Below are 27427 nucleotides of genomic sequence, written 5' to 3' on the forward strand. Positions count from 1 at the left end.
TTGGGAATGGAGTGTACTTTTCCTGGGGAAGACAGCAAGACTAAATTATTCAAGCAGTAGCTAACACTGCAACAAGTATTTTTTTTTTAATTTTATTTTATTTTTTAGTAATAGCATGCAGAATTTTGGCAAGATCTGCTGGGCTTTTTTTGTGTGTGTGTGCCTTACAATAGGTGGGTGTCTGAGGGTGGCAGGCTCTTGGCAGCATTTCACATTCCATCTGATAAGTAAAAAAAGATAATAAAAAGAAAAGGTAGTGTTCTGTACCTTCTTTTTCCTTAATGCTACTGGTAAGTCATGCACATCAGATCCATGAACATCACAGATGGTGGGGCTAGTGCTTTTTAAAGCCTTGAGCAAGTTTGTGTGGAGCTATTCAGAGGACAAAGCAGGACAGTATGAAGCACACGCTGAACTCAGATGGGTGGGGGGCATCCCCTTTCTTCCTTCCTCATCCTTCCCCGACCCCTGTCCCCAAAGCGAGCTGCGTAGTCTTACGCTAGCAAATGCTCTGGTAAGAGTGGCTCTTTGGGAACCCTAGGCTCTGGTTTAACAGTTTTCCTGCCTGAAGTTCTGAGAGAAAGAAAACCATGGCTTAAAGCAGAAAAAACACCATCCCATGGAAACCCTTCCAGTTGCTCCTCTCTGCTACGGAATAGGTCATTACTACTAGGGACTCCCACTGCACCTTTCAATTCTCGGACCTTGGACCAATTGCTTAACCTTTTTAGCTCATTATCTCTGCTTGTGAAAGCAATGCATTGTGGGTATTTTTGGTTTTTTCTTTTTAATTACATTTCTCTGTGTTTACTTTGATCAGAATTGATTGACTTGTTTTCCTGAGGTGTTGCATCAGTTCTTTAAGATGCTGAATAATAATACTTTGCATGCTTGTGTGATCAGCCAAATCTTATCGCATGTCTAATGTGCAGGGTAAAAGCAGGTGATGTATGGATGTCAGAAACAAAGTCATGCAGCCCTGTGAAGCTCGAAATACGTAATCATACACAGCTCTCTGAAACGTGCTTCTGACATAGGTGACTCCAGCCCCTGTGGGATGCCTTCTGCAGGGCTCCTTGATTTCACAAGCCCACTTCATGAAGCCAATGTTTCCATGTGTTTAGGGGGTAACTAAAGTCATTCCAGGAGAATAACCAGAGTGGAGGTTTCTAAACCCTTGTTTCTCTTCTTCAGGACATCAGATCTTTGAGTCTATTTTTATTGTACAAGATGGTGGTTCCCCTCCCTCTCTCCTTTGCATACTGTCTCCCCCTCTGCCCGCCCCTTCCCCCTTTGCATGCCGTGGAAGATGACTTGGAGCCGTCTAGCGTGCGTGCGCACACATTCTCTCGCTGATTTGCTCCTGCCAAAAGCCCAGGTTGTGGATTCATACATCACCTGCCTGTGTAAAACGCATGTGCATGCTGCCGTCCTCAATAACCGGAATGTGTTTTCTGTTCTTTTGTTTTTTGTTTTTTGTTTTGTTTTTTTGTTTTGTTTTGTTTTTTTGTTTTTGTGTGGATTTTCTGCAGTGTGGTTTACCAGGACGGATTTTACGGTGCTGACCTCTATGTAAGTACACACACTGGAGCCTTCTCGTCCCCAACCCCTGACAAGCCAGCCTTTTTTTTTTTTTTCTTCTTTTGGTTTGGTTTGGTTTGTTTTTGGTTTTTTTTAAATATCATTTACTTTAATTTTCTTCTTCCTTGTGGATATATTTATATATTTAGGAATGCAAGCATGCTTCTCTGTCACTGCGCTTGCCCCTGGGTGCAAGACCTAAGTCTTTGGGTTTCCTGATCATTGCCAGGGTCAGTTACTGGGTGTCCTGTCCCCCACATGCACACTCCTACTAATCAACCTGAGAGATGATTAGTGAATTAAAATTTCTCTCAACACTTCTCTCATTTACATAATTTGGATATAAAAATAACAGGACTGGTTTAGCCTCAGACCTTCCCTTTCCTTCTCTCCCTCTGCCCTTCCTTTTCTCTCCCCTCTTGGGGCCCTTTCAGGTTTGATTTGTGCAGCCCACACTAAACTGAGTGAGCTATATGTTTAAAAATGTTCATGTGCCACTGGGATGTGGAGATTATCCCTTTGGGGAAGACACTGGGACTGATTAAAAATGGAGACCGAGATGCTAGAGTAAAAACTGACATCTCATTTTGCTGGTAGAAATGGTACCTAAATAGGCTAGATTCTCGTGCCTCTTTGGGGAATTGTAAAGTACAAATATGTGGAGATGTTCAGTTAGAAGAGTCAGCAACCTCCTCCTGTCTGGGAATTAGCTCTGATACCACGGGAGACTTCGTCCTGTCATTGTCTTTGTCCTACCCAGCCAGCCTGTATTGCAAATCTCCAGGGCATCTGTGTATACGTAGGTGGGTCGTGGGTGGAGGGATTCTGACTGGCCAGTGAGAAAAGCAGTTTCCTCTCCGATGAAGAGCTGTTGCAGAACAGCTATGGTGGGAATATGCCTCTCAAAGCTGAAATGTTCAGGTCCGCTACTGCTATCGCAACTTGTGGCCTGCCTAGCTCTACAGAGTTGCCTTTCGTGGTATTGTAGGTAATAGCTCTTTGGAGCTGGGGAAGTTTTGCATTGGGTAGTGGCACAGTTATCAGCACGGATTTCACATCCCTGCTCCTTTGATGGTGCTACTCCTGACATTTATAAAGAGGACCCTGCGGTTAGACTCAAGATAATGGATGGAATTAGCTTTTGGATTTTGTTGGCCTGTGTGGACGGTCAAGTCTTGTAAAGGTGCTTTTCCCAACAGAATTACAGCAGTGGGAAGGCATGCTCTCTTGAGCATAGAGATACTGGGTGCATTTCTTCATTCTTATATATGCTGTTATGTGTGCAGTCCTTTAAAAATTGATCTGCCTAGTCAAGTGTTCCTTTATAAAACTGTTTCAAGGACTACAGAGGGTTCTGGGTTTTCCTGCCTCACTCCTACACCACCAGCTTTACAGACCACTGACTTTGCTATGGCAAGTAAGCAAGCAAATGAGCAATGCTTAGTGCCTCTTCCCTCTGGGTATGGCATATAAGAAACTGTCATGTTGAATGGGAGGACTGACCAGGGTTACTTCTTATTTCTTTTGAGAAAGCTCCTTCAGAGCTTCTATTGCAGGTGGGGAGGAGAGGCTTATTTAACATGTTTTGTGGACAGAGACCAGTAAAGAAGAATCCCCATAACCACTTGGTGCTGCAGTGCAGTAGCATCATGTAACACAAAACCACGCCCCCGAGTCAGGTTAGAACCCTTAGGTGGACTTCTGATGACTTTGCTGTTGGTGGCTCTGGTCTCACTGTCAGAAAGCAGGACAATACAAGAGGGGACTCATCAAGGTAGATGGTGCTGCTTTTTCCTACATTATTGCTACCCAGAGCCCTCCGATGAGTTACCATAATCCAAACATGATGCTACCCTTCCAAACGATTTGTTTGGCACAGGTGGAATGAGTAAAGTGTCCCTGTGCGCCACTGATTTGTCATGCTTTTCACTGCAGTGCTTATGTCCCTCTGGTTGCTGTGAAAGGCTTGTCCAGGTTGTGGAAGTGATAGCAGAGGGTATTCAATTAGGACTGGGGGTAAAATTAAATTGAGGTTCCCTTAGGTCTTCTGAGTCCATAGGGTTGTGTCAAGGAAGGGTAGAAAGGAGCTGAACTGGCAGGAAGCAGTTAGTGGAAGGCAAGATGAAAGGGAAGTGTCCCAGGTTTGGGCTGCTTTTTTCCGCATACATGTTATGCACAGATTTCTCATTTTCCTCCTCCTCCTCTTCCTCACTCCTTTTTTCTTTCCTGGGGCAACCATCCTGCTTAGTCGTTTCTTCTGTGAAAGCAGCATTCCATCTCTTGTTGGATGCGTCCCACTCTGGCAAGACACCTGAATTCATAAAACAACCTGCCCCAGGATGCAGAGGGCTTCATTTTGGATTATAAGAAAGGTTATCTTTCTTCTACAATGGGGTCAATCTGGGTGGTGGGGGGAAACCCAAACAAACCCACCCATGTGAAGACTGCTCCTGCCTGTGAAAAGCGTGCTTGCATCCACTGGAAAGAAAAGGCTGGTGAGCCCCGCCGCGGGCTGTTTGTATGATTGTTTCTTTCCACAGCTGTGTTTTTTTGAACTGCTCTTCCTGTGTTCTGTTATAGAATAGTCTTACAGGAACCAATCATTAGCGCTAAAATACCTCAGGTAGGAGTGCCAGTGTGACCTGCCAACCGATCAGATTGTGGATTGCAGTGGAAAAAACTGAATTATACTAACCATTCCAGCACCACATTAGAGATGGGAACAGAGGCTTTTTTTAGGGCAGCGCAGACTCACGTGTGATCCAAGCCCCTGCTGTAGCAGAGCGGCATGTGTCCAGATTTCAGAGTGGCATTTAATTAAAAAAAAAAAAAAAAATTCAATGGAAGGGTTAACAAGGTCATGCTTGTCCCATTACCATGTAGAAGCACCTGCTGCAATGGACGCAGTTGTCCTGTCACCTCTTTTAATTCATTCATGCTCATTCCTGGTGCACATATGCCACCCTTCTGATACAGAAATACTGGGAACAGTTCTAGCCTTTTCTGCTTCTTAACTTCTGTTATAGGGCAGTTTGGGGGTGGAGATGACATGTTTGAGATACTACAAATAAAAGATCCTGAAATTGGGTTTGCTGCCTAAACCTCGCAGGTGGTCAAACGTATCTGGTACCATGAGTTACACATTCCTCCAGGGATGTGGGAACACTTGTGTCTTAGTGGCATAAAGGGTTTTTGGAGCAAAGACGGCCACCTTGTGTGCCTGTCTAAGGCAGCAAGGGAAGAAGAAAAGGGATACTTAACACCATAGGATGCACTGGCAAAGCTGTAGGTTTGTATTTCCTCATGTTCTCACTGGATTGATACCTAATATAGACTTGAAGAATGGAAGAGAAGATGGACTTATTTTGAGCTGAACTGTATAGTCTTCATGCTCATTTATCTACATTAACATGCTCGGTAATTGGAATGCTGCTTTAGTTGGGATGCAGCTTCCTGTATATGTTGTTTTGCCATGTTTCTGTTATTTCAGAGGATATATGATAATGTTGAGAAAGCTATCATCTAATGTTAAATAAGGAATTACAAAAAAAAAACCCACAACATTTTCTTGCTTCATTGATGAGCCAAGGACAATAACATCACAAAAGGATCATTTTAAACTTGGGGGTTTGTGAACACCTGAGCAAATATGATTGTTTGACAATTGAGATCTATACGCTCAAGCACTACACATTCACCTGGGGAAAGGGGTTTAGCACAGCCCCAGCAACACTGGCAGGATATCCAGAGAAAGAGAACTTGAATTAAGATACGCAACATTTATGGCTGTGTTCATCTCTCTCACATGCTCCTCAGACAGTCCAAACGACTGTATTGGAAAAGACCAATCTTGATTTAGACCATCCTTTTGGTTGTAACTTAAACCAGTAACTAGTAAAAATACATAAGCCTTTTCCTTACTTCCCCTATTCCCTTGTCGAGGCAGTGTTTAAAGTGTCCCTCTGATAGAAATGTCTCTGACTTAATATCTTTGCAAGAAGCTCAATTACACTCATTTCTTTTGGGATGAGGCTAAAAATTTTAAAAAACTGAACCTAGATGGGTAAACCTGTCCCTGTGGAATCACCTGACTTAAATAGATGGACTGGGAATTTGCATGGCTGTCCTGAGTTTCAGGGCCTGTGCCACTCAATTGGTGTCTTCTCTTGCAGTTTGGCCATGGCACTGGAGGAGTGTGGTGCAGCTAGCAAGGGTGTTGGTTTTGGGGGGGGGTTTTAATAATTAATATTTCTTTTATTGAGAAACACGATTGTTCATGTTTGAAGATGCTCTACTCTGTTATAGTTTATATTTACTAGAGTACCCAAAGTGAGTGGCATCAGAAATCACTAGGGGTAGTAGGACCGTGTAGTGGATGCTACGGATGAGCTCTGCATACCAGTTAGTCGTGTGTGGACAGGAATAGAAGGAGAAAATAACTGGTACATTGGACAAGCTGAGCAGGGCTTTAGAAGCATTGATGGCATTATAGGTGGGTCCTGGGTTATGGAGAACAGGAGCATCAGCTGCGTAAGGCAACCTGCACAGTGTCTCCTTTTCTCTGTACTGGTCCCAGAGCTTGGTGAAAGCATTTACGAAACAATGAATAATAGTTGCAACTTTCCTCCTCTTTCCTTCACCCTGTTCTGGTGTATTTGGACCTGCTGGTCATGCTGGATACATCCCTGTGTCAGAAATTCCCCCAGCTGTCCACACTCATTGCTCCTATGACAGGAACGTACCATGGCCATTATAATCCCCATTTTTGGTTTTATTTGAAGTACACACAAGTAGAATTTGCAGACCGCTTTGAACTGAGTGGTTCTGCCCGTGTGTGTACCTCTCGCCTGTGACTTTTTTTTAAATTAACAGTAGCTTCAATTTTGCATCCGTGCATGGTTAAAAAGCAATACACATGTCAGCTATTTCTTAACTTCATTTCTCCAATGAATTATTTCTCCTGTTTTTTTTTGTTTGTTGTGCAGTTGACTGAAGAAATGTTAACATCCCGCTCTAAATCTCTCAGTGGAGTCTCTGTTCCCTTCTCTGATATAACAGATGGGTTATTGCTTGTTATAATTATTAACATTGTGGTGTGGGACAGGGCTAGGGTGGGAGCCATTTCGGGGGGCGAGGGTGGGAGGCTGCGGGAGTCGTTAAGGTTGGAATGTTAACTCCAGTGGTGACTGACTGTTTCCGTAATAGCAGGTTGTTGTGGCTGCACGCTCTAGTACTTGAGGCTGTGTACTTCACTGAGCTTGTGGTAGAGCCTAGGGCGAACTGCTGTCCCAAGAGAATGCTGGGATGGATAGAACTAGCCAATATGAGTCTGAACGTGGTGACTTTGCTGGTTGTTCTAGCTCCAGATGTCAGCATGCTTAGTTTTTAATTTTGATTAATAAATGTTACGCCATTCCCCTTCCCACACCTGATTCCAACCCTTCTTTTCTTTTCTTCTTTTTTTTTTTTTTTTTTTGGTTTGGTTTGGTTTCATTTTTCTTTGAGAGACATGAGTTAAAAGAGAATTACATGATAACCCTTTTATGGTTTCAAACTGCATCTCGCTGTCATGTTTTGAGTATGTGCCAGGCACGTTTGAAATGGCTTCTGATCTGAAATGTGGCTGGCAGGTGTGGGGCAGAGTGGGGAGAATCTGCGTGCGTGCTGAAGCCATCTGCCTTGCATAGGGCAGCGCCAGGTGAAAGTGGCTCAGGCACCGTGCCCAAGTGACAGACCCCATCAAGAGTTCAGGAAGCTCATAAACATAAGGGAATACCACAATGGTATTGGTATGAGGTTTTGTCTTAATTTGGGTAGGTTGATGAAGATTTTATTTGCTTTAAGGCTGCACCTCATTCCTCTCATCTCCATCATGTTTTGGAGGTGGGAGTAATGGTGGTGCAATGACAGCATGCCAAAAGCAAGCTAAACCTCCCCAAACCATCAATCCAAAATGCAAGGATTGAAACAGCTGGATGGGATTAAAAGGGCAAAACTATAACGTTAGATCTCTTTCAGGCAATGTGGTGATGTTTCAGAGCTGTAGATTTGTGTACACTTTCTTCTGTTAACTGGAAGATTGAAGAGTCTGTAAGACTCTCTCCTCTGGAGTAGGAGATGGTTCACAGGCATGTTTTGGATAGCATGTTACCCTTCGTGGGGCTAACACAGGCTCCACAAAAGCTATCAAAATTAATTTAAAATCATTACTTCTAGTTTAAAAGCTACCTAGCTCAAAACTGAGTGCTGCTGAGCAAACACACAGTCCTGTAGTAGAGCTCATCTTGCGCTCTTAGTTACATAAAGGCAAAAGATCTAGAGGGAAGTAGTGGTAGAGATATGTTGAGCTGATTTGGAGGTGAAGAGTGTAAGTCTGCTTTCTGGTCCTTCAAACACTGAAATGTCAATTGGGGAAAAAAAAATCCAGAAACAATCTGGAATTTTCTGATGTTATTTATGCCTCATTGTGTTCCTTGAAAATCAAAGCCACAGTGCATTTACCATTGCTGTCCTGTCCCCCACCCCACCCCAAGTTAACAAAAAGGGGTTCAGAAGTGTATGATAAAGATCTAACCTGGGCTTCAGAGCCCTCTTTGCTGCCTGCCATGCAGCTTTTGTCAGCGGCTGGCCTCCGTCCTTCGTTACTGCAGGGTGTGCAGAGCTGCCTGTCTGAGCCAGGTCTTCCTGTGCCCCAAGAGCTCCCTGTGGGAGTTTCAGGAGGAGACTTGCAGGTCTCCCTCTGGGTCAGGATTCACATTTTGCCAACCCAGCTGTAAGTACGTTTTCAGTAATGACCTCTTATCAGTGTAAGCATTTTGAAGACCTTTACTACAGGTGTGTAGCATGGACAGAAATGCAGCGGCAATACAGACTGTTCTGGCATAATTTCCCCCAACCTGTTTCCTCCTATGGATGGAGGGGAGAACAGTCTGGTTGGTATCAGTGCCAGTTTGCTTGTTGCCAGCCCTGAGACCACCAGGAACTGTCTTCCCTCACTATCTTTTCCTGGTTGCTTTTTGAATTCTCTGGCTCTTGACACTTTTATGTATCTGGACCAAATGAAATTCTAGCTGTTTGAGTTTCCCAGGCTTAAAAAAGAGGATGGGGGGGGGTGAGGGAAAAGCAGGAATTTCTCTGAATGGTCCCCTTTCTAAAATACACACTTCATAGAAAGTTCCCACCTCTGATTTCCCCAGCATAAGAGGAAGGGCACATAAAAATTAGGTTGCATGCAAGGTTTCAGCTCTCTTCTGGTTTTCAGTTCCTCCATGCCAAATGTAATTTCCTGCAAGGATATAACCATGTTCAGGCTTGCTTCAGTTTATTCCTTCTGCTAAATGGGGTAATGGAGTCTCCCTGGTCCTTCTCAGGAAAGGAATACACATGAGTTAATGGGCAATGCTTGCAATAAACATGACATGGGAGCCGATGCAGTTTGAAACACTTCCTCTCCTTGTGATGTGTGTGACTTTTTTTTAATTTTATTTTTTATGCTCTGCATGGGTGGACAGGTATCTGTAAAGTCAGTTCTCTTCTTTCCTGCAGGGTGGATACGCAGCCTACAGATATGCACAGCCTGCTACTGCAACAGCAGCCACGGCCGCTGCAGCCGCTGCAGCAGCTTACAGCGATGGGTATGTAAGGGGGAGGCGTTCATGGGGGCTAGCTTGCTGTGCTCAGGGATTCAAGGAGCATTGATCCATTGCAGTGCTTCTACTTCTTTCCCTGTTTCTTTGTCTTACTTGCACTCGCACGCACACACATGCATGCACAACCCAACATTAAAGACTTGAATGCACAGTTTGTCTCTCTGCTCCCGGGCAGTATTGCCCTCCGGTGTAGGTGAGCTCGCACAAATCCTGGCCTCTTCCCTGTCCTTATGATTCTCCACACAAAGGAGGCAGCATGGTTACGGCCTCAGTCGAAAGACCTGGCTCGCCTTTGCCAGCTCCTTGCTCTGTGACTCTGGGCAGGTTTAATCACTGGGTGCATTTCTCTCCCTGTCCATAAAGTAAAAATTGCTCAGCTCATACAGTACTCTAAGATGCTTTAACGTGCAGCTCTGTATAGATACAAAGGATTATCATTATCAGCATGCTTGCCTTAAGATTTCTCATCTGTGCAGTGAGACCATGTGTTAATCCTAGTGCATGTGAGACCGTTAAAGTTTCTACTCCCTTCTCATTGTGGAGAATCCCTCACTGCTTTCCATTTAGCAGCTGTTACTGTGCTAGTAGCGCTAGCACCAGCAGTCACTTTCCTCCCAAACTGCATCACGTGTGGTAAGGGATGCAGTAGCTGTCATTTCAAAGGTGCTGACCTCTTTCCTACAGGTCAAACTCATGGCTTCTGCCGCATTCCTCCTTGCAGGCTGTTCTCTTGCCCATCTCATATGATGCATGGCAGCATGCCCATAGGATCTCTTTGAAGAGGGGCTGCCTGTGTGCATGTATGCATACATGTGTGTAGAAGGGCATGCTGCTTCTTGCATTGCCTGTGGTCAGACAGCTGTTTCTCTTCCCCTGTGAAGTGACTCTTCTTTTTCTCTCTCTTTTTAATATCTTTTCTCCCTCTCTTCAGTTATGGCAGGGTGTACACAGCAGATCCTTACCATGCCCTTGCCCCTGCCGCTAGCTACGGAGTTGGCGCTGTGGTAAGTGGGATTTTTCTTTCTTGTGCTGTTTCTCATTTCCAGCATGGGGAACAGCTGTTCAATGGGTATCAGGTAATGAAACTTCACTTAGAAATACTTTTTTGGCTGAGGAGGTCCTTAGCTGCAGCACTGGGTTCCCAGTTGTTCTGCATTTATATGCTTGTGCATGTGCACTAGGAAAAGAGCCAGGTTGTAGAAGACCAGTTATCACTTGGTCTTGCGTATCACCCTAGTGCAAAGGAGGTGGTCAAAGAATGACCAGGAATGCCAGGAGCCAGAACGTTGTTGGTGAATCAGTAGAACTGTATCAAGGTGATTTATAGAGCAAAAATCAGCGGTAGTTAGGGATGCAAGGTAGCTCATGATGCATATTGAGAAATCAGTTCTAGGAAGCAAGGGAATAAGTTATTCTTGTGACATCTTGCAGCAAAGCTGCTCCACTTGGTTCCCTCTTCCACTAGTGGAAGGATGTGGTGTCCTACCTGCCAGCCATAGTTATGCAAGGGCAGGAGTGAGATATGCTGGCATCAGAGGGGAGTGGAGCAGCTTGCTGAAAACACATGCATGCCCATCTGCTTCTAGCCAGTGCAGCATCTGTATTGTTGCAAAGGCTGGAATACAAATGCGTTCAGACAAACAGACACCTAAATACAGATATCTGCAGCATAGCACCTCTGTCTGAGCATCAGCTTGTCATATGGATACTGTTTAGGGTCTATGAAATAGAATAGAATTAAACTTCACCTCCAGCTGGCTGGCCATGAGCATGTCCTCCTGAGCCATGTCCTTGGTTTTGCAGGCAAAAAACCTGCAGAGGTCCGGGGGAGATGTCCTGGCCCAGCCACACAAAACCACGCGGTTTTTTTGCTTTGATTCTCCTCTTGCTTCTTAGAGGTGCTAATGGTGGCGGGTCAGTGCCAGGACATGTCCATTAGTTCTTCTGAGAGCATTTGGGTGCTCTCCTGAGTATTTCTTCACAGTTCACCTCCTAACAACTTTTCTCATTTAATTTCTACAGGCGAGTTTATACCGAGGTGGCTACAGCCGATTTGCCCCCTACTGAAGTGACGTGAGCCCCCGAAGTGGGACAGCCCCCCCCAGTTCATGAGGCCTGGCTATTGCAATATTTACTAGTAGAGGAACTCTATAGCAAGACGAGGAGGAAAAACAAAAAACAAAAGAGAAAATACTTTTTTATACCTCACTATGTTCTTTGAATATGTATTTTTTTTTTCCTTTAAATTTCTGCCTTTAATTCTTTTGTTCCAAAGATTGTGCTTTTTTTTTGTTTTGTTTTTGTTTCTGGGTTTTTTTTAACTGTGGTAAAAATAATGCATTTCCGTGTCTGTATGTTGGTGCATAGCTTATCCTACCAATCACGGAAAAGGCGATTAGCGATAAGGAAAGCTGTTAGAAACCAATATCATGCAATTAATCAGGAACACGCAGACAGAGCTACTTCCCTGGCTCTGGTGGTTGGTGCCTGTGAGACAGAAGGATGTGAGGCAGAAGTCTCCACCTGCCGTGTTTCTGGTCTGCAGAAGGAAGCACTCTTTGGCTGTGGCTGGGACCTAAATGCTGGTGGGAAGTAGTCATTTACATTTGGAAACGAGAGAAATGCAGAGACTTTCCTCGTTTTTATCACCATCTGACGTGCACAGGTTTGGGACAGTTTCAGCAGTGTCAGTATTTTAGACTTGGCAAGAGAAGATTTCCTCAACCTGCTTAAAGACTTCGGCTGTTACCTGCTGTATAGGGGACAAGACTTTGAAAGGAGTTTTTGATGAGGATGATCTTCCCCCCACACACACAACTTTGTCTAGCTGGTTGTTGTCCATTGCTGGTGGCTGTAATTATCTTAGTTTTCCTGCCTTCTTTTCAAGATCTTTCTCCCTTTCGGTCCCTTTCCTGCCCTTCTTTCCTCAATTACGGCAGTTGCAATGCAGCATCACGCAGAATACATCTGTTGTGGACAAGAGGTGAAGGGCGTGCAGCCTTGCAGAGGAATGAAAGCTAGCTGAAGAACCCTGCAACAGTGCTGTGCTCTGGTGCTCCAGATCCAGCGTGCAAGCTCTCTCCTCCTGTTCATCCTCAGCTGCTTTAGGTGCTTCTGCAAGTAATCTGTTTCAAATAACATGAGTGAGGAAAAACAAGTCATGTATAAGCTGCTTGAGGCGAGGGGCAAGTATGTGGGTTTGTGTGGGGGAAGAGAGCCTTTTATATCTAAACGTGATCCTGAAGTAAGTTTTGTTTGTCAGGAGTTTGAGGGGAGGCAAGAAGCAGTTTTGTGTAAGCTCTGAATTCATAGGAACTTCCCACCACAAGCTATTTCAGGCCCTTACATAGTTGCGTTGGAGCCCCTGGGTCTGACTTGCCCAGCCTCTGATAGAAAGTTGTGCACCTGGTCTGCCGAGTCCATATAGACACTACATATTGGAAGATTTGGAAGCAAGAGAGACCATTTAGGGGAGGGCTCCATGACTCCCAAGACCATCCATCTCCCTTCTGCTCTTGCATACAGTGATTTTGCTGTGTTTCAAAGTCAGCATTTTTAGATGACTGCGTGAGCTGTGCTGTGATGGGGAGTTGCTGCTCTCCAGACCTTCCTGCTCAGCTGCTGGCTCTTAGATGCTCCCAGTAAACCCCAGTAATCAGAGAGGCAGGGTCTCTAACCGCGTGTTAGAGAAATGCAGAAGCCTGGTTTTATTAGGATGCCTCAACCCCCTTGATGGGTAGTGGGGTGAGCTCGCTGCCCCCAGAAGGGCTGCTGGGTTTGGTGGAGCCTTTCCAACTCCTGTCGTACACCTGCTGCTCCATCCACCGCTGATACCAGAATAGGAAACCTCCTGCGTTTAACACTAAGCGATGTCAGCAAGCAGAGGTCCGGGGGAGATGTCCTGGCCCAGCCACACAAAACCACGCGGTTTTTTTGCTCTTCCCCAGTGATACACGTAGCCTCTCCTGTGGGCAGCTGAGAGGAGGCACATCAGATGGGAAGGATGGGGAAGCCATTAGTTAAGCTAGAGACCCTGAAGCTATTGATTTTCTGGAGGAATAGCTAGACAAAGGGGACACCAAACTGCCAGCCTGTTGGCCACCTTTTTTTTTTTTCTGGTTTTATTGTTGATTTTTAACTTTTTTTTTCCCCCCCAAGCCAAAGTGTGGTTTGTTGCTGTTATGACAATTTTTTTGTTGTTTGTATATAAATATTTTAGTTAGCTTGAAAATGGGGAGGGGGGAACAGGGTGTTGGGGCTCTCACAAAATCTAGGAAATGAGGGGGGACTCGGGGCATTTGGGGGCTTTTACTGTCTGAGCTAGGGTAGGGGAAGGAGGACTTGTGGTAGGAATAGTCATATTCAAGGGCAGCCATTTCCACCACAGGGCAGCCAGGGGACTTCTGGAGCTGAGATGCAGCAGAAGCCTCTACTGGACTTGTAGGGGCTGAGTGGGGCTGTCCCTTCCCTTGCCCACAGGCAGTCCCTCATGCAGCAGGTCCTACGTTTCAGTTCAGCTGGTTCTGACTGCAGCTCCTGAAAAGCTGGGTTCTCCATCCCCGAGCGCCCTCCCCTGCCCTGGCAGTGCTGCCTGCAGCCCCCTCTGCCACTTGGTCTCTCTGGGAATAGGGAGGCCAGCCCCGTTTCTGCCTCCGAGCAGAGTCTATGCATGGCAGCTTCAGCCCGCCCTAGTATATTAGGAGTATGAGGGGTTTAGTGCAGAAGCGCCCAACCTTTGTGGGACCGTGGTCCCCTGCTGTATGAGCTCCGAGTAATACCTGCTCTAGACCATCCAGCCTGATTCTTCCTGTATCCGCGCCTGGCCTGCTCCGGTCACTCCCAGCCAGGCTCTTTGGTGCAGTAACCAGCCGGCGTCTCCTTGACTCCGTGGTTAAAGCTGCAAGATCCCCACATATCGGCAGCCTGCCGATATAGCCCGGCTTCCTGCCCTCAGCAGTGAGCTGCAGAGGGGATGCCAGGACACTTGCACGGCTGGGGGCTGGAGGTAGCTTGCTGGTTCCAGGACTCTGGAATGCCAGACCTCCCAAAAACTTGCATGCTAGCTGGAATTCTGCAGCGAGGTTTCACAAGTGAGTGTTGTGCCATGGCGGGAGAGCTCTTCAGCCTTCCTTCCCTCTTGGCAAACAACAGCTCTGGTTTCACTCAGATGTGTTATGAACTGGCTTGAGATGCATTCAGAGTAGCCAAGCTGTGGCTATATTCATCTTCTGAAGAAGTGAGGACAAAGCCTATATCTCCCTATGCAAAATGAATTACACTTAATGAATTAAACTGGGCCCTGGCTTATTTGACCGACGGCAGCTAGTGCTTGTCCCTGAGATGGGTCTGCAGTCACAGGTCCCTTGCAAAGCAGGGTTTGACTTTCCAAGGGAAACCGCATGGGCAGCCTGGCAAATAGCTTGCTGTTTGTCACCTTCTAGTCTGGTGGCATCCGGGATTCCTCTTGATGTAGAGGAAAAGATGTTTCTTTAAGTGTTGCTGTTTGTACTGTCTTGCAATAGGTCTGGCCAGCACATGATATTATACTGGTAAGATTTTGGATTGAAGGGTTGATTTATTTAATGTGCTGGTCTGTCTTTCCTTGTGGGTACAGTTGTGCTGGTACAAAGATGACTTCTACTGGTATAGCATGTTCTGTACTGGGATTAAGTTATATTGATGCCCAGTATGTTAAACTGTTGTCACTGTCCCCGTGCTAGGGAGGCTGCACTCTTGTAGGTGGGTTAGCTTTTCTAAGAAAAGCCACGATGGGACCTGGAGACAACGGGGAGGTCAGTATGAGCCTGCTACAGCCAGCTATTCCCAGGTTAAGCGGTTACATGGATCCTGTGTCATGAGTTCATATAGACAAAGCCATGTTTTAAAATAGCTGTGGCTTGGCTGTTTCGGTGCCCGAGAGGGAGCAGACTTGCCCAGCGAGAAAGAGCATTAGCTCAGGAGTCAGAGACCTGTATTTTGGGCAGAGCTCTGTCAGTGATCCTCAAGGGTCATCGTGGAGCAGTCTTGTCGCTAGATTTCGCTTCCCCATTCCTAAAGTGAAGGTAATAGTTTATCCCCTGTTCTCACCCATTTTGAGACCTGTGGATGTGAAATGCACAGCAAGAGCTGAGCAGGGTTATCTGAATAGCTGGCTTGAGTGCTAGTTGTGAAACGGTTAATGAAACCATTTCCTTACCCGAAAAGAGATGCTGGCTGCTGGGGTTTCAGTTCCAGCACCCAGAGCCTCGTCAGTGGGGAACACAAAGCAGAACCTCCTAGGTCCTGCCCATGTTTTTCCCCAACCCATCCCTATCTGTATCTTCCCATCCCAGCCCCGAAGAAGGAGGCAAGTGGAGAACAGGTTTGGGGAGCACTTAGGAATTCAATAAAGGGAAAACCAAACAACAGCTCTGGGGAGCACTTTTGCTGAGTCTAGCTCCGAAGGGAAAGCACGCGGGCAGCGTGGCAGATGGCCTGCTGCCTGTGACCCTCCAGCCTGGCAGGGCTGGGGGAATGCTGTGCTTGGTGCAGAGGGGTGATTTTTAAAGTGTGTTACCTGTTTGCACTGTTTTAAAATAGGAGGGGGAGAACCAAACCCAACCTAGTGAACAAGATGAACATCCAATGTAAACTCCTTTGTGTTTTTATTTTGTCATGCTCTTGGAAAATGTCAAACATTTTGTAGTATACACCAGTGAGACTTGATTCTTTGTTGCATAAAACACTATTTTTGGTGATGTTAATGTCTGAAAAGCCCCTTCCCTCCACCCCCACCTTACTGATTGTCCTTGCCACCCTCCAACCTCGGTAAACTTCTCTTCTACAATGAAAACTCCAGTCAACGAGGCAAGCAGGAGCTGATAGCCAGGGCGTGAAATGGGGCCCTTGTCAAGCAGGCTCTGGGGTTTCTCCTCGGTATGCTTTCCTCTAGCCAGGAGCTGGCAGGATAGTCCCTGTCCCTCTGCAGTGTGGGCATCGATGGCAGCCTCAGCGGGACTTGGGATGTCCAAGTCCCATCTCCGTCGCCTTTGCTAACCCTGGCAGGCAACTTCTGGCCGGTGGTTGAAAGCACTGCCAGCGGGTGTCCCCGCTGGGTAGCAGGCTGCAGCTGGTCCAGGCTTGTGCAGGAGACAAGCTTCCCACGCTGCCTCTTGACTTGTGGTAGAGCAAGAACGCATCAGCCAAAAGTCTTGCCTGATTTCGCCAGGAGATTGCTGGTGTCTAAAGCCGTCCACCCGAATATTCATTTGGCCGGCAGTCAGCAAAATGCCGGTTGATCTTGGGAATGTTTTTCTTTTTTATTCTTTTTTTTTTTTTTTCCCCTGAAGTGCATCAATAAATCTCTTGTCAGATTCACAGTTCACTGCTGGTGGAGGGGCTTGTTCCTTCCCCAGGGAGTGAATTCCTTACAGAATTGGGCCTCCCACATTAGTGGTCTCAGTTTTGGTCATGTTTTTCTATTTTTTTCAGTTCACAGTATTTTGTGTGTGCGCGCGTGTTGTAGTTCTGGCAGCTTGATTTGGCTGCATTATCAAGTGACGAAATAATCCTCTTTTACCCCAGGGGATATGATTTGTTTTTGGGTTTTTTCTTTTTTTTTTTTTTTTAATATGATAAATCCTGCTTGTAAATAGCTGGAGCTAAAACCTGGGGCTGATAGCAAATGAGAACCAGGGCTGTAGAGCGATACGGAGCTGGTGGAGTATTTTACTGACCTCACAGGCTGACCTACTTGAGATTTGGAGATTTTCAGTGCAAGGCTGAGATGCCACAGCACCTCCAATGGCAGCGACGGACTTGCCCCTTCACGCGATCTCCCCAGCACCTCCCATTGCCAGGTACCGCCGGGGAACAGGACGCGTCCCAAGTGGAGTGCGTTCCCTTCCCTTGGATCATTTCCTAGGACGCCCAAGCCGCTTGCCCAGGGTCCCATTTCCCTGCTGACTCTGGAGAAGCAGTATCTGCATCCCAGGGCTTTGTGACAGCCTCTTAACTTCCCGCCCTCCCTCGTTAAGTATCATATTGTATAGTAGCTTTCAGACCATACAGTATTCATTGGGTTATTCCTATTATTATCAAGTAGCTGGAATTGTGAAGGTCAGAGTAGTTAGATCTTTAGCTTTTATTCCTTTTTTTTGTATTACTATCCATGTGTATAAATTATTGATCATGTTGCTGGCTTTTATAAACTCTAAGCAAGGGGGGAAACCCTTCCTAACCCTTTGCAAATGGTAATGAAGCACTGTTTTTAAATAAAAGAAAGAAACACCAGTCTGCTGGCTCCCGTGTGCTGTCTGTTTTTCAGTGCATCTGGATGGATTTGGCTGGCGCATCTCCCCTGGCAGGTAAAACACAAAGAAGGGAAGCTGGTTTGAAGAACAAGCTGGGAGAGAGGATCTTCTTAGCAGTGATAAAGGGCAAAGCCTTTGCAAGTCATGCTGGCAACATCCCAGCACAATCCCAGTTTGCACCCCGAGCTCTCTGTAACCCCCATGCCTTTCCCTGCCATCCTTTCCCTTTGCCGCTTATTAGCAGAAAAGGGCCATTTGTTTATTATTTGATAAGGAGCCTTTTTTTTTTCTTTCCAAGTTTGATCTGTGTTTGAACCTGTTAGTGTGGAAGGAGAGACAACCAAATTATGGTATCAGCATTTTCTTTAATGCCTGTGTAGCCAACCTCCTGCTGTCTATGTTAGCACAGGTTTAATAGTTAACACACACAACTGGAAGCCGGTGTTCCTGTGCTTGGCATAAATTTCCTCTGGGAGTTTGGACATGTCTTTTAATCACTGCTCCTGTTGTCCTGCCTATAAAAGGATTATCACTGCAGACAAGCAGAAATTCATTCATATTCCATGAAGTGCTTAGAGATCCTCAAGTGAAAGATGTCATGCAAATATATATCCATATAATTAGATACCTTTTTCTGCTGCAATGATCCTAAAAATAACAAATAATAAGTCCCTGTGGCCAATTGGCAAGTAATTATGGAAACTGGTAACTGAGCAAAATTATAACAGCGAAATATGCCTAGTACAGTTGAGGCCGGTGCAGAATTTTATTGCTTTTGAAATGCAAGGTTCCAGGAGCAAATGGGCTGGGATAAGGTGTCCCCCTGCACGGTGGGTTTGTCGATCATGATGTGGGAAGGTGCACGAGCCCCTTAAGCATTCCTCCTCAGTATTTACCAGGGAGCTGCAATGTGTTCCTGTCAGATGATCCTCATTTCGTTCTAACAATAACTCAAGAGGATGTTCAACAGTAACAGCTAAAATTAGATGCCTAGAAATCGGGGCTGAGTAATTGTTGTGGAAGAGCTGGTTAAGGGACTCTGCATTGGTGAGACTGGGAGAGGTCTTGAAATGAAGCCCCGCTGCGCTGGGAGGAAGGCAGTGAGTGCAGAGGCGTGCTTCAAAAGTGAAGTAAAGGTGGTCTGGGTCTTCCAGCCTACCTTCATTTCAAGGCAAAGCCATAAAATGGCTGATCCTGGAATTCACGAGTAAGTCATTGAAAGTGTTGTGATATTGTTGCCTTGCTCAATGGGGGCTTACCAAAAGCAGAGCTTGTCCAAGGAAGCAGATGCGGGTTCTTTGAATGCACTGCAAGCTGGCTAAGGAAACGAACGCTCCTGATGTAATACATTCCCTTTCTATAAGCTGTAAATAATTAAAATAAATGAGTGAGTCAGTCATAGCTGGTCACAAGCCACTGCACATTTTGGCGCGTGTAGGTGGGTAGCATCCACTAAGAGTGAGGGTACCACTCCCATGTCAGGAAGTAGGGTTTGGTAACAACCTGCACATGGGCTTGATGCCAGCCTGAGGTCCACCAACATGGTCGCCAAGCACAAATCCCTGTGCCGTGTGGCTGTGTGTGGCAGCTGCGTGGTAGGGCTATAGTCAATAAATTACAACGTTTCCTGGAAAGTGGTGGTTGGATGATGTTGAAATAATGTACGAATTCACGTTGAATTTGCAGAACTCAAGGGTGAGGCCAGTGTGACTGCTATGGCTGTGTCTTAGTCTGGCACTGACAAGCTGCATCAGGAGATTTGAGCCCGAAAGCCCTGATCCCTCTGCCAGTGGTGGGGCTGACCTGTTCTTGGGGATTTTGCTGCTGGCCTGCTATTGACTGTACTGGCTCAGGGATGGTAGCCTGGGCATCCCTCTGATAGGAGAGCTTAGCAGTTGGTGTAGGAGGGGGACTTATTTGCATGCTTCCTTTCTGTCTTTTATAAAAAAATTAGAAAGTCATAGAATAATTTGGGTTGGAAGAGATGTGTGGAGGTCATCTAGTCCCACAGCTTGTTCAAAGGTCAGTCAAGTTCATGTAACTCTAGCATCTTCAGCACAAGCTTGGAGGTCAAATGCATGCTGGAGTGCCAACAACTTGATCATGTCCTGGGTGGTGAGAAGGTGACCCATGGCCTCCTGTGCTTGCCCACAGCCCTGTTTCCATCTCTGCACAGGCCCCAGTTGGTTGTCACTTGCTGGCTGTTCCACTGGGGCATGGAGAAGAAAAGCCGCAATGCACCTAACTTTGATTCAGACAAGATGTAATTTTTGTGGTTGTTCTCAGTTTGCCTGAAGCGTGGTCATTTCTGGCATAACATGTCCAGCGCTGGCTCCTGCAGCTCTAGTTGAACTGGGAGTGGCTGGTTCGAGGTCTGGAGCTGTTGGTGGGCAGAGAGGGGAAACAGGGAAATGACTACAAGAGCTTATCTGTTTTTTTTCAAGAAGGACAATTAATTGCTTTCTAGAAGCACCTTGCAAGGAGCAAAGATCCGACTTTTCTAGGGCTCTCCTGCCTGGCAGTGTTGTAACGCACCCCAGTGCTTGGGAGGTGAAGCCAGACAATTCCAGCCTTACCTGTGGGTTAAGGGAATTGCTGCAATTAGTTATTTCTGAAGCATTTCTAAATATCGGACCCTAATTTGGGAGCTTCCAGTGACTCGCACTGGCCAGCCCTGTTGGTAACCTCATTGGGATGAACGTTCACTGTCCTGCGAGTTCTCTGTTCACCCTGGGCTCACGCCAACTCGTCAGCCACAGCCCAAACATGTAACCCTTGGGTGCTGCTCCTCTTCCCTGCGCTGGCTGATGGAGCCAGCCCCACAAACCAAGTCCTGATCCACAAGGCCAGCCTGAGTGTGCTGCAACCAGCGTGCCATCATCTCTTCTGCTGCAGCAGAGGTGGAGGCTCCTGGCTTGTGTGAGCCCTATGACCACGGAAGCAGACAGTGTTTGGGAGTCAAAACTGAAGGATTTTTTGTTTCTGTGAAGACGCAGACTACTTCTCCAGGTCTCTGAAGGTGGAGCAGGAACTGGCCCCTGAGGTGCTGTGGCCACTGGCCCGTGACCAGACTCTAGAAGTCAGCCTTCTCGCTTGGAGAAGCCTTACCACGTTTGGCTCCTTTCCTGCTGCAGCGTGCCGATGTCGGGAGCCCCTGCCCTCGCCAGGGAGGGGATGCGCAGAGCCAGCACCGGGAGCCGCTGTCCCAGTTTGCGGAAACTTTCTTGCCTTTTTAAGGACATGCTGAGTGCTGCGCTCTAACTTTAGCACAAAGGTATGGTTGACTTGGCTTCTTTTATTAATGGATGGGTATAAATATATCTGCTCTCAGTGCCTGTCTTGTTGTTCCATGTGTAAACACTGAGCTCTGTCCCAGCTCCTTTTGATGATAAATTCCTCATCTTTTGAGTCACAAATCACCTTTTTGTGTGTCAGGAGGAAGCATCAAAGCCCAAAGTCACTTTGCTTTTTATAGCACCAGCGCTCTCCAGCTGAACTCCGCTCAGAAATCACGGAGCTCTGCAACAACGGCAGATCTGCATGTTTACAGTTTTATTGAAATAGCCTTTGCACTCAACCGGAGCCCTCACGTCTCCGGGCGCTGCAGTCCTTTCTCGTGTTTGCAAGGATGTCGCCCGTCCTCCCTGCGGGAGGCTGGGAAACCTCACTTTGCATTCGGAACACCAGGGCTTTTCTTTTTCGGTCAGTGCACCCCAGTTCTGCCGCCTCTGCTCCAGGAGAAGCTGCTTTCCAGAAATAGCTCCTGCTTTTGGCCGAGCGCAGCTCGCACGGGCGAGACGCTGCTGGCTTGTCCCCGTGCTGAGCACGGAGGCAGGTCTCCCTCCAGCGAAGGGCGGCCGCAGACACCGGTGGCCTGAGCGTGGGAGACTGGGGAGGGCCTTCTGCTCACCCCGGTGCCTGCCCACGTTGGCACCGGGGTGAGCTGCCTGCTCTGCTGTCCCGCTCAGCTGTGGGGCTTGGGGGGTGAGAAAGGAAAAGAGAAAACCAGCACCATCCTGTGCAAAGCTTTGTGCAGGTGGTAGAAAGCTCCACACCTGCGTCATGGTGTGGCTGAACAAAAAATTTGGGGGATAATGAAGAATTCAGTGTTGGGAAAAAGCTGGTGGCCACTGAGTTTGCATGCTTACTTGGGCTGAGCTGGCTGTAGGGCTGTGACCCCAGGATAAGGCTCTTATTTCTCCTCCGCAGACCAGGGATGGGGATCTTGGTGTGGGAGCAGATCTGACCCACCCTCGCTTGCCATTAATGCTACGGCGTGATCGGCACCAAGCCAAGAGCCAGTGCAGGGCCAGAGGTCCGGAGAGATGAGGGTAACACAGTCCTCAGGGGTTAGACTCTGGGTAAGAAAGACTCAGCCCTGAAGCAGCAGAGATGACAGCTAATGGTGAAGCCATCTCATCCATGATAAAGATCCAGGTCCTGCTGTGGTTGAGATGGTTGTTAGCTCCGGAGGGGGACGGCCAGGCAGAGCCCAGCTTGGCAATTCAGGTCACTGGGTGTCTGTGAAACATACCTCTTCAGGCCTGGGCTCTCAAATAGCTTGGGCTTGAAAGGGCAAATACCTGGAGTAACCATAGGGTTGAGTGAAACATGCCATTCCTGCAGGCTTATTAGTGGCATTAAAACACCTTTTGCAATACAGAGTTGGGACCTGTCAACAGCAGCACGAGCAAGGACCAGGGACCTTTCTGCTGAGCGGAATGAACTGATCCCTGCTGTTATTGGTGAGCTGAGTGAAACATTTCCTCACTGTCAGCCAACGTCCTCACGCTGAAACTGGGTGAAAACCCTGCACGCGGAGCTAGGGAAGCTTGCTCCGATTGTCCCCACGGGGACCAGCGCGTGGGAGGCAGCGGTAAGGCAGCCCTACGACCAAGGGGGATCATAAATAACCCGAGGGATGGGATGCCAGACCTCCTGGTTTTGCTCCAGCTGAGCCTGGAGCCTTCAAGCTCTCAAGCACATTGTGTTTCACTGAGGAAGGGTGCTCTCAGAACAAAAAAAAAAAAAAGAGGAGGCTGAGGCCAAATTTCATTCCAGGGGATGTATGAGCTTGCACCCAGCTGGAGCTGCTGAGGTCGGGGCAGTGATGACCATCCAATGGCTTGCAGCAAGGCCCTGAGGTGCTCAGGGCCACACCAGTGCCCATGGAAGGTGTCTCAGGTGGGACATCCTGGCATCTGCAGAAAACATGCTGTGACTTGCAGGCCAAGTATGACCCAGCGCTGTGGCAGGGAACTGTGGAGATTTTCTCTTGGTGATGGGGAATCGCCACCCTGCGAGCAGAGAGCGTTCAACATTCTTTGTTCTTTGCCCAGGCATTTAAATATTTCTCATTTTGGGAGGAGAAAAAGTGTTTGGAGCATTTGGGTTGTGGCTGGGGGTGAGCAAGAAGCCTCCCCCTGTTTCTCCTATTGGAGAACCAACCCCCTTCCCCACCAGGTTGGCGATAAAACCACTTTCAGACAAATAAATGACATCTCTGGAGCCTTGCCTGTCTTTGGCATGGTCTTGTCCTGCTTGCAAGTCCCTGGCAGCTGTTTTTCACTCAGCCTCTCTACTAGAAATGAAACACCTTGACAGCAATGATGGGGCCCTGTGAGAAACAGCTTGGCTGAGCATCCCTCTCCCCGCTGGTGGATGATGGCACTGGGGACAAGTCCTGAGAGGCTGCGGTGCCGAGCCAAGAGCCCGGTTGTCCCTCAGCAAGCAGCAGCACCCAGCCCTGCTTGGAGCTGGGCAGACACACGGTGGGTTTATACTTGGGTCTTCTTGGGAAAATGTGAGATACTTGGTTCTCCGGTGCCCTTGTGTGCCTTTGTGTTCCCTTGAGCCTTTAGTGGGGACCCTCACAGCCAAGAGGCCCCGAAGGCACAGAGGAGGCAGGGTGTCAGCATCTTTATGGGCACTGCCAAGGCTGAGATCCCGGCCGAGGGGTGGTGTGCCCGCGGTGCACCTGGGCTTATGGAAATCACATCTTGAAAAACAGCCGGATCCTAGTACAGTACCTCCCTAGAGCCAGCCCTGGAGATTTTGCTGACCATGTGCATCCACTCCATTCACTCCCCGCAATGACAGCTACGTAGCTCTCCTGGGTCCAGGTGTTTCTAGATTGGTTGCCAGCACCGAGTCTGAGCATCTGTGCCCAAAACACAATGAGAGTTGCCAGGGAGAGAGAAGAGGCGATGGGTGAATCTCTCTTCTGCACTGCAGATGATCAGGGCCCGAGCTTTGAGCTCTGCTACGCTTCCCCGGCTCCTTGGCTCTTTGGTAGGTGGCTGCTTGGGGAGTGCTGCGGAGTGGGAGTTATCCTTTCCAAACCCTTCGCTGCTGCACTCCGGCAGCCAAGCAGTCCCCACAGGACAAAGTCCCAACATGCCCAGAGCCATGCTTCATGCCCAGCAATGTTTCTGGCCCTGATTTCGCTCACTCCAGGCTTTGTGGAAAACAGGAGTGCTTTTAAAGAGTGCCATTTCATCATCTAAGTCAGAGAAACTGTGTGCTATGAGCATGCCCAAAGGAGTGACCCACAGGAAGGGCAGGGCTTGAGCAGACAGGATGATCTATCTGTCTGAAAACAGAAAGGCAGATTTTGAGTAGTATTTTAATAGTCTGCTCATGTGGATAACATTAAAAGGAGAACCCAGGACCAATAAAACTGCCTCCCCGGACACAGACCATCCCCTCTCGACTGGCTCTGTGTGCAGATTGCCTGGCCATGGCTGCAGGACTCAGCAGTGCCCTGAGCACCCGGAGCTGTGTCTTACCCACCAGGACAGTCATGACCTTGTAGTTTCTGGGATTCCTGAACCCAGATCAGTTATTATTCCCCTTCATTTTTACCTTTTTTCTTTTTTTTTTAACACCTCTTTTCTTTCACTAGTGTTTCTTCAAACAGTTTGTATAGGCCCTAGAGCTTGGATTTATCAGCCCTCATCTCCAAAAACCATGGTCAGACACCTGGGTCTGTGATATCCGAGGGATACCTCCGTGTGCAAGAAGGCCGTTTCCAGAGCCAGAGCTGTGCTGCATCGTTGAGGGGCTGCGGTCACACCAGGAACAGGACTGGCTTCTCCTCTTCTGTGCCCTTGCAAGAGTCACTGACCAATGAAGAGCAGCAAACCCAGGACCCAATCTCAGACCTGGCCCACTGGTGGTCTGATTACAGCTGCTTCATGCAAACAGAACAAGCCTCTGGGTGGGAAATCTGGAGGACCAAAGAACTGCCAGCGTGGTCCTGATGGTAAAAATTAGATCAAAGGGGTGACCAAAGGATGCAGGGACCACGTAGCCTGGCAAGCATGACAGGATAGCCTTGGGAGGCATCCTGGCACTGGGGCCTCCAGGAGGGATCAGGAGGAATGGGCTCTGTGAAGTTTCATCTCAAACCTCAGGCACAGGAGAACAGGGACAGCCCAGTTTGCCTCACTGACAGCTGGCAGGAGGAGGCTGGAGGCTGGGGTGGAAGGACTGATGGGGTGCAGGCTGTGTCTTCTGGGTGGGGACATCGCCTCCTCCTGCCCACATGCCTGCTTGGTGCCTCCTGCTCATCACTTCCATCTGAAAAACAGGGCTAGTACCTCATGCTTAAAGTTGACTTCATTAATATTTGTGCTCTAGAGAACATTTCTGCAAAAATCCATTCATGTTCATGTTTTCATTGCCATCACTGTGATTTTACATATTTCTGGTATCAAAACGTGTGAGTTGTTAGACGGCAGGATGACCTCGTGGAGATGCTGCGTTGCTCAGTTAATCTTCCCCAGGATGTGGGCACAGCAACTCAGTGGTGCTGTGTGATTTGCTCACTCATGTTTTCCCATCCCAGAGCTACTGCCTTCAGGGTTTTCCTTCTGTATCTCACCCCATAAATGCCTTGCTGGTTTCCCACATGCGGACTGTGGGTTGCGAGGTGGATCTGCAAAGGTTTTTCATACCTCTGTTATTTCCAGACTGCACCAGGTCACACCTGTAGCTGCGTTTCCCACATGGAGGTTTACATACATTTGGTCATACCCCTTCACTCCCGTAGGGGCCCAGCACAGGTCCCTCTGGCCGCTCAGAGGTGGCTCTCCCCTGCATGGGTGGTGTGCAGCCCTTGACCTCCTGTTTCCCAACCCTTCTCACTAAGATTGGGGTCACACCTCCATCCCCTTCTGCTGCAAGCTCAGGGCTACTTCAGGAGCACTGGAGTTTGGGCCAAAACTTTTCTGCAGTGGACCCCTCTCCAGGTGTGTCATGTGGGCTTGGAGCTGGAGCCGCTAAGGGGGTGCTTCTGCTCCTGCGTCTCTCCTCTCCTCACCATCTCTGGGGTGTGAATGCTTGGACATGAGGTGCTCAGCATTTGAAGGTGAAAAGGTTATTTTTCCCACACTACCTGGCTCTCATCTGTCATTTGGATGTCATAATAATTTAGATGTGGCAAAGGTAGCAAGAGTCTGGTTTTGGGTCTTTCCCACCATGGCAAGTTAGAGGTCAGGTCACATGCCTACGGGGACAGGAATTTCCCCTAGGTTTTCAGGAAAGGATGGGAGTCAGTTTGGGGCCCCAAAAAACTGGAGCAGCCAGGCATGCCCTGCCATGGGAACGTGAGTGTGTTGCTGCAATGGTGTTCGCATGGGTTTACCACAGCAGCAGCCACGGAGGTGGGCGATGCTATTCCACTGCCGCCGGGTTCAGCTGCCATGCAAATCATTGACAGCATTTTACAGGAGACGTTTGTCTGCATGGTGATGTTTGTGCTTAGGGTCATGTCTATTTTTGCTACTACGCCATGTATTTTTAAATTGGGTTTGAATGGCATACAATGCCCGCAGCGTAGCTCCTTTCAGATCGTCTGTCATGTCAGAAAATGGTTTTGAATGTCTGTCTGCTCATTTCAAGCTAAATATTTATTCTGTAATTAGATTGGTTTGTTTCAAACACTTAAAAAAATATATATGAATGAGAAGTCAGTATTAGACTGCCTAAGCGTGATGGGAATATGTGGCTAGAGAGAAAAACACTTCTGCAAAGGTGGCGTGGGTGTTTAGCCTTCAAAGAATTGCCCTCCTTTGCTTTTTTAGCCTGGGTTCATCACTCTGAAAATCTGCTCTATTAGTTTCTAAGCCAGGACATGCTGGGGATATTGCAGCTGTGTGCGTGGCAATGAGGGAGAGGTCTTCACCCCAACCTCTCCCCACCTGGCCAGACTTCTCAGCGCTGTCTCTCCAGCTGGACTCTCATCCCTGCGAAGCCGTCGATACCCCCAGCCCAAGGCTGCTGTCTGGGTCCCCCCTGATGTGGGTGCAATGTGGCCCTGTGTGCTGTGGCAGTGCTGGAGGCATCTCTGCAACACAGTGCCCTGGTCCATGGCATGGCCTGTGTGTGCTGCACAGGTATGAAAAATGACAGAGATCTGGGTAAATATAGTCTAATGTTTTTCTGCTGCAAAAGTACTTAAAGTCATGCTCTTGCAGAGATGGAGGGTGGCTGACCGTGCAGGCACACATGGGCAAAGACAGAAAGGAAGGACCAAGTTTAATACTTCACTGAGGCACTTGAAAAGCATTTGCTGCTGTTGTAATTTCACTCCTGAGAGGGCCAAGACCACGGCCTCTGGTTTGCCTGTGAGTTCCTAGTGGAGGAAACAAAAAAGAAAATGTTGATGTCAACATCACTCAGGCTGAAAATATTTCTTTTAGGTTCCTGGCACACCAAAAGCTTCCTGACATCCTGGCAGCGTGTTGCATCAGGGGTCTATGTGGTTTGATTTCACTTTCAGGTGAAAACATTTCATAGGAGACCTCGTTCCCAGCTCCAGTCCCAAGGCAGGTCTCCTTCTAACCCCTACTATGCTCCTGAACTCCAACCTTCAGGTCCTGCGTCAGGGCAGGGAGTGAGCCA

General features: G+C 47.8%; 1 protein-coding gene across 1 annotated transcript in view; it reads left to right on the forward strand.

Annotated features, from left to right (window-relative positions):
* RBFOX2 (RNA binding fox-1 homolog 2) overlaps positions 1–11897 on the forward strand; it is a gene marked incomplete at its 5' end in the record, with an annotated part of 172062 nt that extends 160165 nt beyond the window's left edge. Inside the window, 4 exons of the mRNA XM_082013932.1 lie at positions 1533–1572; positions 9127–9215; positions 10162–10234; positions 11253–11897. Coding sequence (XP_081870058.1) covers positions 1533–1572; positions 9127–9215; positions 10162–10234; positions 11253–11297 — 247 coding nt within the window. The 3' untranslated portion in view covers positions 11298–11897. The remainder of the gene's footprint in view (positions 1–1532; positions 1573–9126; positions 9216–10161; positions 10235–11252) is intronic.
* Positions 11898–27427: the final 15530 nt, after the last annotated feature.

This window comes from Phaethon aethereus (genome assembly GCF_964289735.1).
Source record: "Phaethon aethereus genome assembly, chromosome: 1".
Classification (NCBI taxonomy): domain Eukaryota; kingdom Metazoa; phylum Chordata; class Aves; order Phaethontiformes; family Phaethontidae; genus Phaethon; species Phaethon aethereus.